This window comes from Lipotes vexillifer, unplaced genomic scaffold (assembly GCF_000442215.2).
Source record: "Lipotes vexillifer unplaced genomic scaffold, Lipotes_vexillifer_v1.1 scaffold965, whole genome shotgun sequence".
Classification (NCBI taxonomy): Eukaryota; Metazoa; Chordata; class Mammalia; order Artiodactyla; family Lipotidae; genus Lipotes; species Lipotes vexillifer.
In genome coordinates this window covers 1,329,769-1,340,825 of record NW_006769686.1, presented here as the reverse complement: position 1 = coordinate 1,340,825, position 11,057 = coordinate 1,329,769, and the positions used below count along the sequence as shown (strand labels likewise).

General features: G+C 58.5%; 3 protein-coding genes across 3 annotated transcripts in view; all 3 read left to right on the top strand.

The window, feature by feature from the left end:
- The window catches only part of SPEG (striated muscle enriched protein kinase), a 57,915-nt gene extending 53,757 nt beyond the window's left edge, over positions 1–4,158 (top strand). The window contains exons 35-41 of the mRNA XM_007445852.1: positions 140–307; positions 437–1,049; positions 1,542–1,781; positions 1,869–2,092; positions 2,934–3,009; positions 3,250–3,399; positions 3,987–4,158. Coding sequence (XP_007445914.1) covers positions 140–307; positions 437–1,049; positions 1,542–1,781; positions 1,869–2,092; positions 2,934–3,009; positions 3,250–3,399; positions 3,987–4,158 — 1,643 coding nt within the window. The remainder of the gene's footprint in view (positions 1–139; positions 308–436; positions 1,050–1,541; positions 1,782–1,868; positions 2,093–2,933; positions 3,010–3,249; positions 3,400–3,986) is intronic.
- A 3,249-nt stretch (positions 4,159–7,407) lies between these two features.
- SPEGNB (SPEG neighbor) lies at positions 7,408–9,355 on the top strand. The gene is made up of 4 exons (XM_007445805.1): positions 7,408–7,535; positions 7,879–8,186; positions 8,775–8,916; positions 9,118–9,355. Exons 1-4 carry the CDS (start codon positions 7,408–7,410, stop codon positions 9,254–9,256), a joined length of 717 nt encoding a protein of 238 aa, XP_007445867.1. The 3' UTR covers positions 9,257–9,355.
- Positions 9,356–10,867: 1,512 nt separating this feature from the next.
- The window catches only part of GMPPA (GDP-mannose pyrophosphorylase A), a 5,909-nt gene continuing 5,719 nt past the window's right edge, over positions 10,868–11,057 (top strand). The window contains exons 1-2 of the mRNA XM_007445804.1: positions 10,868–10,907; positions 11,013–11,055. Of these exons, the coding sequence (XP_007445866.1) occupies positions 10,868–10,907; positions 11,013–11,055 (83 nt within the window). The remainder of the gene's footprint in view (positions 10,908–11,012; positions 11,056–11,057) is intronic.

The following is an 11,057-nucleotide window of genomic DNA, read 5'->3' as shown; positions in this document are numbered from 1 at the left end:
GGGGGGGGCGGGTGGAAGGCAGAGAGGCTGGGGAGACGAGTGCCTTCCCCGGGCACAGGTCCCCAGCCTCCTCACAGATGGCACTGGGAGCTTGGGCCCCCGGTCTGTGGCCTCAGCCCCTCCCCCATGCTGCCTGTAGGCGAGTCTTCCTGGCACCCCGTGAGCTCGGGCATCCCTGACTGTTACTACAACGTGACCCACCTACCAGTTGGCATGACTGTGAGGTTCCGTGTGGCCTGTGCCAACCGCGCTGGGCAAGGGCCTTTCAGCAGCCCTTCTGACAAGGTCCTCGTCAGGGGCATGCGAGGTTAGTGGGACAGGGTGGGGGATGTCGAGAGAGGGCAAGGGACCCTGAGTCCAGGGTCCACCCCCTCCTTGGAGCACCCGGTTTTGCCCTTGGGGCACCACGGTGATGACTTTCTCTGTCTCCACTTAGACGCCTCAGCTCTGCCATCTGCTGCTCACAGAGACGCCCCTGTTACCTCAGGGCCAGCCAGGGCCCCGCCTCCTGACTCTCCTACCTCACTGGCCCCTTCACTGAGCCCCTCCCCAGCTCCTGCCCCCCCAGGCCCCCAGTCAGCCCTTCTCAGCCCCTCAACTTCCCCAGCACCCCCCAGCCAGGCCTTGTCCTCACCCAAGGCTGTGGGTCCACCACCCCAAACCCCCCCACGAAAGCACAGGGGCCTGCAGGCTGCCCAGCAAGTAGCTACCCCACCCAGTGCCCAGGTCTCCCCGAGTGAGCCCAAGTCTTCCGTCCCCAACACTGGGATCCTGACCACAGCTTCCACCTCTCAAGGGGTGAAAACAGCATCTTCCTCAACTCCCCTGTATATGGTGACCTCCTTTGTGTCTGCACCACCAGCCCCCGAGCCCCCAGCCCCCGAGCCCCCTCCTGAGCCCACCAAGGTGACTGTGCAGAGCCTCAGCCTGGCCAAGGACGTGGTCAGCTCCCCTGGGGGTGGTCCCCCCAGTGCTGCCAGGCCAGAGGGCACCACTCTTCGAAAGGGCCCCCCTCAGAAACCCTACACCTTCCTGGAGGAGAAGGCCAGGCAAGCAGGGCCAGGGCTGGGGAAGGGAAGGAGGACAGAGGCGGGGAGCGTGTGGAACTTTGGCAACACAGGGATTTGGAGAGGAGACCAGCCTGCTGGGGTCAGGGGAGGGGGCAGGGAGCCGGGAGAGGGGACGAGATCTGGGTCCTTAGCGTGATTAAGTTCAGATTTTCTCTGTGCCAGGCCCTGCGCTAAGTGCTTTGGCCATATGATCTCATTTAATATTCACAACTGAAAGGGAGACACTGCATTGTTCCATTCCACAGATGGGAACACTGAGGTTGGAGAGGTTATGGGATTTGCCTGAGGTACTGAGCCAGTTAGTGGCAGAGCTGGGGCTCAAACCCAGGTTCCTGGGATTGAACTCCAGAGCCCACCCTGGGAACCACAGCATTCTTGCCCCCAGCAGTCGCTGCTACTCCCTGCTTAGCCCACAGAATGCAAGTGTTCCCCTCTCTCCTCTGAGCCCATGATATCCCCCCCAACACACAGGGGCCGCTTTGGTGTAGTGCGCGCCTGCCGGGAGAATGCCACCGGGCGAATGTTCGTGGCCAAGATCGTGCCCTATGTGGCTGAGGGCAAGCGGCGGGTCCTGCAGGAGTACGAAGTGCTGCGGACGCTGCACCACGAGCGGCTCATGTCCCTGCACGAGGCCTACATCACCCCACGTTACCTCGTGCTCATCGCTGAGAGCTGCGGCAACCGGGAACTCCTCTGTGGGCTCAGCGACAGGTAGCTGGGCATTCTGGGGGAGCAGGAAGCAAGGATCGGGGGAGCTGAGCTGGGATATCACCTGACCCACCCCCACCACCCCTCTAGGTTCCGGTATTCAGAGGACGACGTGGCCACCTACGTGGTGCAGCTGCTACAAGGCCTGGACTATCTCCATGGCCGCCATGTGCTGCATCTGGACATCAAACCAGACAACCTGCTCCTGGCCCCTGACAACGCCCTTAAGATCGTGGACTTTGGCAGCGCCCAGCCCTACAACCCCCAGGCTCTGCAGCCCCTTGGCCACCGCACGGGCACGCTGGAGTTCATGGGTGAGGGCACCATGCCAGCCGGGGGGGAGGTGGGGTACTGCCAAAGGGGCAGCAGCCAGGGCTCACCCCACTTCACTCACATGTGTGCCATTTATTGAGTGCTTACTGTGTGCAAACAATGAATTAAGTCCTTTCCATGGACTTTTTTCAGTTTCTCTTTATAACAGCCCTGGAGATTGGCATAATATTACCCCTATTTTACAGATGAGGAAACAGAGGCACCGTGAGGTATTTGTTCAATATCGGACGGTTATAAATGGTAGCGCCAGGACTTGATAAAGCTAGAAAGACAGGAGAATCAATGAGTAATTTATGTAAAAAAGGGAAACCAGCTACCATTTAGCTACCTGCTAAATACTTTCTGTTCATCATCTCCATTCCTTAGAGTAATTCTGCAAGCCACACTTTACAGATGAGAAGATGGAGAGCCAGACAGGTTTCGTACATTGCCCAGGGTCCTGTCGCTAGAAGGGGCAGGCTGGGATTAGAGCCAGCCAGGCTGATTTCAAAGGCGCTTAATCTTGGTGTAGGCCACACCCTTTGTGAATGGGCGCCCACCTTCGGAGCTGATCCAGGAGAACTTGTGACCCTGGTTCTTAGCTCCTCTGCAGTCCTGGGGACCACCCACCATTCAGTGCCTGGGCTGATTCCTCAGGTGCCCCACATCTCCCCTGGGGGCCGCTCTGCCCGCTGGCATCCAGGGTCTGCTGCTCTGGTTGTACCCATGGTCTGGTGACCTGGGCACTGTCCTGCTCCTCAAGCCCCCAGGGGCCTCATCTCCCTCTCCCTGGTCCCTTGCCACCAGGAAGCTGGTTCAACTTGGCCTCTTGTCTCCTGTCAGCTCCTGAGATGGTAAAGGGAGACCCCATCGGCTCTGCCACGGACATCTGGGGAGCGGGTGTGCTCACTTACATCATGTGAGTGCCCCCAGGACCCACCCTCTGCCTGTACCCTACCCCCCGCCGCCTCCCCAGCCACACATGCATGTGCACACTCGTGCACGCACACACACACGCACATACACACACGAGTACCCAGGTGCGGGTAGCCTTGTCCCCGAGCGCTGTGCCCCTAAGAACCTCCACACTAACGTCCCCCTGGACCTGTGAGCTGACCCTCAGTCTCTGCATCTGTCAACTGAACTGTCTCCTCCACAGGCTTAGTGGACGCTCCCCGTTCTATGAGCCAGACCCCCAGGAAACGGAGGCCCGCATTGTGGGGGGCCGCTTTGACGCCTTCCAGCTATACCCCAACACGTCCCAGAGCGCCACCCTTTTCTTGCGAAAGGTCCTCTCAGTACATCCCTGGTGAGTGGGTCCCACACCTGCCAACCTCCCAGCATTACCTGCCTCTGGCCTCAGACTGCCCTGGCCCAGCCCATGCCTAAGCCCCCACCTCCTCCCCTGCCCCAGTAACAGGTTGCTGCTGCTGCTACTACTACTTTTCCTACTCCTACTCCTCCTAAGCGGCTGCACTACCACAATTTAAAGCCCATAACAGGGGCTTCCCTGGTGGCTCAGTGGTTGAGAGTCCGCCTGCCGATGCAGGGGACACGGGTTCGTGCCCCGGTCCAGGAAGATCCCACATGACGTGGAGCGGCTGGGCCCGTGAGCCATGGCCGCTGAGCCTGTGCGTCCAGAGCCTGTGCTGCACAACGGGAGAGGCCACAACAGTGAGAGGCCCGCATACTGCAAAAAAAAAAAAAAAAAAAAAAAGCCCGTAACAGCCCTATGATGTAGGCAGAATCACTGTCCCCATTTCAGAGACTGGGAAACTGAGTCCCAGAGTTGTCTAAGGTCACTCACTAGGGGCAAAGCCCTCTGGGAGGGTGGGGCCCCCTCCCTGCTCTGGGAGCCGTGCCTGCGGGCTCACTGTCCCTGGTTTCCCCTGGCAGGAGCCGGCCCTCCCTGCAGGACTGCCTAGCCCACCCATGGCTGCAGGATGCCTACCTGATGAAGCTGCGCCGCCAGACGCTCACCTTCACCACCAACCGGCTCAAGGAGTTCCTGGGCGAGCAGCAGCGCCGCCGGGCTGAGGCTGCCACCCGTCACAAGGTGCCCTGCTGACGCCCCCTGGACATTCCAGGGCCCACGCTGAGCCGGGTGGGCCCGGGGCTTTGGACACCAGCAGCAGCAACATCCGGCCGGGCTATTACCTCATGGACCTGCGGGGACAGAGACTCCGGGCTTTGGCCAATGCCACCTGGCCAGAGCCAGAGTGGGAGACCCGTTGTCCAGGCTGGGTGGGGTCAGGAACAGGAAGAGGGGCAAGAAGGGAATGGGCAAGTGACGAGGAAAAGGTGAGGAATAGGGAAGGGGAGACTCTCGGAAGGTTCTGGGGGAGGGAGACAGTGCATCTGGGGGAGAACCATCCCAGGAGGGTGGGAGTGGCTGAAGAGGAGGAAAAGCGGGGAGACCAGGCTGTCTACAGGCCATGGGCTGGGAGTGTCAGTGAAGCAGGGACAGGACGTGTAGGCGGTGCCGGGAAGCCAGAGCCAGTATGTGAGAGAGGGCAGTGAGGTGGGGGAGGGAGAGGAGAGACGACTCCGGTGGGGCTGGGGTGGCCAGCCGCCAGCCTCCGCAGAAGCGCGGAGGGCTGGGGGCGGAAGTACTGGTCCTGGCCCCGTGGATGCAGCTCTGGGCGCTGTGCTGGCCCGAGGATGTTCTCATCACCTCTCCGTGGCCTTCGCCCTTCTGCCCATTAATATTTATTTATTTATTGACTTTTATGAAGTCTCTCTGCCATCCAATCCCTACCGCCTATGTCGTCCTGACCATCCCCCAAGCCATTCAGCTGTCTGTGCAGCTGTCTGTCTGTCTGTCTGTCACAAGGAAAATAAAAACGGCAAGCAGCAGGACCTATGTGTGTGGTCTATGGGGAGGGATGGCTAGGGGGATGGGGGGTGCACGATGCTGGGGGTACTGGGACAGGGGCATTCCAGCCTTCTCCGGGCCAGTGAGAGCCAAGGTATACTAGCTAGCACCTTGGGACCTTCTTACCCCACCCCTTGACCCTCCTGGCCCCTCACGTCTCCCTTACTCCTAGAGGGAGGAAGGATGTAGGTCTGTTTCTCCATCTAAAGTTTCTGGAATCCTGGCAGGACCACTGAATCCCCACCACCGCCCTCTAACCAGACTGGTGGGCCCCACCTCTTCTCACATGTTCCATCATCACAACTGGGAGGACGCTGGGCTCTGGAATAGACCAGCCCACACCCCAATCCAGGCTCAGCCTTTTGCACTCTGCCCAGGAGACAGGGCAGCTCTGGTCCTGACCCCTGGGGCAAAGGGGGTTTCATCATGATGATTGGTCAGAGCAGGATGTGTGAAGAGCTCTAGAGGAAACCAGGACAGGCCCACGTTCCCACACTCTCAGTGGTGGAGCACCGAGCAGGACACATGGGGTACCAGCAGCACAGGGCAGCTGTGAGTGCTCCGGTTGGCGTGTCTGCTGTGATGGGGCTGTAGACGAGCATTTTCCTAGGGCCCAGGGACGCTCAGTCTGGACCTTCTTAGTCCCATGGCAAGCCAGGGTTCCGCTGGGGCCTAAGGGGCCTTGACCTAAGTGCCCCCTGCGGTGCCACAGAAGGGTCACTGGGTCCTATAACTGAGCTGCCCTGCCCTGAGGTAGGGGGAGGGGGAGCCAGTTCTTGTGTCCGGAGGGACTTTTCCCCACGCCCCTCCTCCCATTGCAACCCTGCTCTTGGCAATGTAAAAGGAATAAAGGCTTTCACCATGAGCAGAGGGACCTGGTGCTGGTGTGTTGCTGATTGAGGTTGAGGGCCCCTTGGATGTAGCCCAAACAACCCTTTGCCCAGCCCACCCCAGTCTCTCTGGCTTGCCAGGACCCCAGGGAAGAGGCAAGCCCCATCATCATAAAATAAGAGGATATTAAAGCCAGCTGGAAGGGGCCAGAGGGACACCTTTCCCACCTGCCACTTTAGCGATGAAGATACGCAGTTTGCCTGTGAGAATCTCTAATCCCCTACACACTGCAAGTGTTTTCATATAAAAATCAGGTGCCTGAACTCATATCTTGATAAATGGTAAAATTCTTCTCCCCCCTCTGATCTTGAGCTTCCGTCTCATCTCCATTGGAAATGGCATGTGAACTGCTTGTTCCAAACCCGGAGGAGCAAAGGTAATTTATGTCAGCAGAGCCATGTCAAAATTGCTCTGATCAAAAGGTGACAGCGCTCCACACCCGGGCAGGCAGTTACAATGAATAGAAGCAAGGCTTACCTGGTACCCTGGCCTGGGCAGACTGGACTCCAGGCAAGTCCCAGAGGGATTAACCCCTTCATCCCAGGTGCTCTGATGCCCCTATGCACCAGCTGATGCCCAGAGAGGGAGCTTGGCTTGGGCAGACCTAGAGTTTTAGAGTCAGTATGAGTGCCAATCTCCAGGGACTGTGTAGCCCAGCCTGACCGACCATGTCACATGGAGGGGAGTGAGTGGGAATGGGGTGGCCGGAGAGGATGCTGTTCCCAAAAATCTTTAAGGTCCCCTCTAGGTTTATCTCAGTTTACCACCAGGAGGCACAGTGTGGAAATGACAACCCTAGACTCCTGGGGTCGGGGGAGTAAGGCGCTTCCGGATTGGTTCTGACTGCCACGTGACCCTCTCATAATTGGCTAGATGGACAGTGAAGTCCATCCCTATTCTGGCTTCAGTCAAGGGCACCTCCACAAACACTCGCACCCCTTCACTGATTGTGTCCAGGAATGACACGTTGTCCCACTGTCCAGGGACTGACTTGAGTATAAACTACCCCAGCAAGGAGCTGAGTCTCTTGTCGACCTGAGGCCTTGTCTGGTCCTCCTGGGAGTGGGATGGCTACCTCCTGCTCTGGGAGGGCATGGGGCCACATCCAGGTGCCCAGCTGTCAGGGCGCTGACATGTGAGGCACCCCAGAGCCGCTCAGGTTTCCCCCCGGGGCTGCCCCTGTGGCTGAGTTAGCATCCCAGGCATCCTCAGGCTAAATAAGGAGCCTGTCTGGGTTAGGGGGCGGGGGCTGGGGTCCCCAGGGGCTTGGGGCAACCACGCCAAACAAGGCAAGGAGAGGAGAGATGTATAAAACCTGGGCCTGGGGCTGAGCACCTGCCCGCGCCCTTGCTGTGCCACCTGGAAGGGCTCCGAGCCTCCTGCTACACAGCCAGTGGACCCGAGTCCCGAAGTCGACCCCTCACGGTGAGTTCAGATCCTCAGGTCAGCCCTAGACACTCCCACGTCGGGAGATGCTCTGAATCTGCAGGGAAAGGGCTGAAGTTTGGAGCCTCTGTGTCAGCCTAGACCCCTTTGTTTTCTGTTCCCCAGATGTCCAAAGCAGCTCCTGCCAAAAAACCAGTGGCTGCAGCCCCGCCTCCAGGATGTACCCTGGATATCAAGGACCCCCAGGTCCAGAGGGCGGCCATTCGCATCCAGGCCTCTTACCGGGGCCACAGGTGAGGGGGAGCCCTGGAGAACCTCTGGAAGAAGGGAGCTGGAGCTGCAGAACGCTCATGACTGCATTTGGGGGATGGACGGGCTGAGCACAGTGTCATGGACCACTAGGGTCACTGGACTTAGGGGAGAGCAGTTACTGAGGTGTGGAAGAGTGGCTGACACAGAGTAGACAATTTCATTAGGGTAACAATTCAGTAGCCATGACCTTCCCTACCCACCCCCATGTTTAAGGGTCTAGTGGGCTGAGGGGGTGGGCAGGGGACGGTATACGGATGAACAGGGCTGCGGGCCGGCCGGGGCCCTGTCATGGGAGCTCTGGGCCCTGACCTGGGCTGCGGGTAGGTCCCGGAAGGAGCTGCGCGAGAAGGGGCCGCCGCGAGTGCTGGAGCCGCTGAAGGATGTGGTGCTGATTGAGGGCAGCGCGGCTAAGCTGACTTGCCGCATTTCGGCTTTCCCGGACCCATTCATCCGCTGGAGCAAGGACGGCAATGAGCTGCGCGACGGGCCCAAGTATCGCTACGTCTTCGAGGACCCTGACGTAGTCGCACTGGTGGTGCGCGACGGCGAGTTGGCAGATCTGGGCCAGTACAGCATCAACGTAACCAACCCCTTCGGCCAGTGCTCCGACTCGGCACGCATCCTCGTGGAAGGTACGCGCGCCCTGGGTGCAGGGCCACCGTGCAGAGCAGCACCACACAGCGGGCGGCCGCAGCCGGCTCCAGCCGCGTTTACCTCTGAGCCTTGCCGAGTCCGGATGCGGATGTGGCCCAGCCCCGGCACAGCCTAAGGCACGGAACAGGGCGCAGCGCCGGCCGCGCGTAGTCCTTTCCTACCCCAGAATTCTGTCCCATACAGCCTAAGAAGTCCGCTATGGGCTTCAGTCACTCGATTCCAGGGCCTCAAGGTCACAGCGAGCCAGAAGCAGAGCCAGGGTTAGAGCCCTGGTCTTCTGGCTCTCAGCCCAGGGCAATTTCCAAGGCGCCGGGAGATGTGTGAACATTCCCGGACTTTCACCCCTAGAATCTCTTTTGATCCTCCCTTCACCTCTGTGAAGGGCAGTGTTAGTCCCGTTTGACAGTTGACGAGATGATGCCCCAGGGAGGCTGAAGACTTGCTCAACGTCACACAGCGAGCTTAAATCCATCTCCTATTTAGAGCCGGGTATTAGCTGGGGAGGTGATGCCCCTGCCCGCCTCACCAATAGGTTCCTCACTCGGTGGCCCTTTCCCTTCCTCTAGTACCGGCGAAGATTCAGAAGGGACCGGGTAACACTAAGGCGCGCAAAGGCACCACGGTAACGCTGACTGCCGAGATCATGGGCGAGCCTGCGCCCGACGTGGGTTGGACCAAGGACGGGGAGGACATCGATGAGGACGACAGGTCTGTGTGTGCCGGGGCGGGGCTTGCAGCAAGGACAGCGCCTGGAGCGGGAGCTTGGGCGGGCGGGGCCCAGAAACTGGAGGGAGTGGGATGGGGGCGGGGAATTTGGGAGGCAAAGAACAGAGCTGGATAGTAAGCCCGACCCGACCAGGGCGTGCGTAAACTGACCGCAGGCCCTGTCCTCCCCTTCTTCCCACCTAGAGTGTTCTTCGAGATCGGCAGTACCACCACGACGCTGACTATCCGCCGGGTCACGCCTGAGGACAGCGGCAAGTACGAGGTGTACGTGGAGAACAGCCTGGGCATGGACCAGAGCTTCGCTCGCGTGGACGTGGCCTGAAAGGGACCCTCAGACCCTTCACCCTGGCTGGAGTCCCGGGTGGGTGGGACAGACAACCCTCCTTCATCTTGCTTAATAAAGCTGATCTCGCTGACCCTCCGCGTCTATTCGGTTCTTTTGAGACGCCATTTCCCCTGCATTTGCACCCACGCTTTATTCCCAGACCTACACCCCAAGGTCACAGAATGTTGAGGTCAGAATGTTTGGGGAGTGCCTAGTCCAGTGATTCATTCTGCAGACAGTAAATCTGAGATAGAACTTCTCTCACGGTCAGAAGTTCCTTCACTTCCCAGACAGACTGGCAGAGGAGTCTACGACCCCGCCTTCTCTTCTTTTGTATACCTCAAGCCCCACCCTCTCCTGGGAGTTTGCACTCTGGGCCCTCCCATTTCAAGGCTGGCCACACCCCCCTCAGGACTCTAGCCTCGCTCTTCCCAATGACCCGGCTCTAGGCTTTGGCTGGTACCCCTGGGCCCTTTCCTAGACAACTTAGGTCCTAATCTTAAATTCCAACCTCTGCTTCTCAGGCGCCATCCCTCTTATTTATAGCCGCCCCTAGATTCCTTGGCCACGCCCCCGTACTTTCCCATAAATCCCACCTCCTCCCTCGGTTAGAAAGCAAAGAGATAGTAAGAACTACAATTCCCGGCAGACTCCGCGAAGGAGTTCTCGCGACTTGCGAGAAGACACGTGCGCGGAAGGAGCAAGCAGTAGTGGGCGACAGATCTGGTAAAAGAGAGCTAATGGTAAAGGGTGCCAGTGGTAAAGGGACCAGGTGGAGGGGCGGCGAAAGGTGTAGATGGCAGAGGACGGACGGTAGACCGAGAGAGGCTCGGAGGCCTCGGCTGGCTCTCCGCACTTCCGCTCTTGTGTTGGTTCCACAACCCCTGGCTACGTGAGGCGTAGTAGTTGTGGGGTTCAGAGGGTCAGCAATCAGTTCTCCGAATCCAGAGATTCAGTACTTGTCGTCAGTATCGGTACTCAGGGCTTGGTAGGTTCGGCGTTTGGGATGCTAAAGGAATCTGTCTTTTGAGTCAGGGTCCATCACCTAGAGATTGGTTTTAGGATTCAGGTTCAGCCTGTATAGTTTTTTTTTTTGCTAGGATTTGGGATGCATCAGATGCGGATCAGTATTAGTTCAGTATTTGGGGCTCACTCAGGGTCTGGGGTTCAGTATTCAGGCTTCACTATTGGGGTTCAGGGCTTAACATCTAGAGTGAGGATGCAACAATTGGGAATCGGTGGGTTTGGGGTTTCGGTTTTTTGAGGTTTGGGGTCTGAGAAGGGCTTCTCTTGCTGAGTTTCTGAGTTTGCTGAATTTGTGGCCAGAGGGAGGTCTGTTAGGGGTCAAATTGTGGGGTGTGAATTTCAGAATTTGGGTGAAATCCTAGTGGGGTCTGGAGGCTGGGCTAGGATTTGAGTTGTGTGGGATTTGTGAGGTGTTGTGTCCGGGGCAGGTCTATATTGAACTTCGGATTTACATCCTCCGAGGGGACTAAGTGTTGCGGTTTGGGGGCTTGGTTGGGGTATGAGTCAGGTTCCTGGGTTGGGGTGTGAGATCTAAGCCTGACTTCTCTGTTGGGATTTGAGGTTTAGGTAGCAGTCGCCATCATGCTCAAAGCTGTGATCCTGATTGGAGGCCCTCAAAAGGGTGAGGAGCCAGGGGAATTGGGGGAGGAGGTTGGGCTGGAGTGGTCGGTGGGGTGGGGACAGAGGGAGGCAGGAAGCTGAAATGTGCTTCTTTCTTCTCTCCCAGGGACTCGCTTCAGGCCTTTGTCATTTGAGGTGCCCAAACCACTCT

What these genes read in the sequence shown, in the direction of transcription:
- SPEGNB (XM_007445805.1), top strand. Translation starts at nt 7,408, where the DNA reads ATGTCCAAAGCAGCTCCTGCCAAAAAACCAGTGGCTGCAGCCCCGCCT. An exon ending in GGCACGCATCCTCGTGGAAG is followed by an intron (nt 8,187 to 8,774) that starts GTACGCGCGCCC and finishes CCCTTCCTCTAG; the next exon opens with TACCGGCGAAGATTCAGAAG. An exon ending in GACATCGATGAGGACGACAG is followed by an intron (nt 8,917 to 9,117) that starts GTCTGTGTGTGC and finishes CTTCCCACCTAG; the next exon opens with AGTGTTCTTCGAGATCGGCA.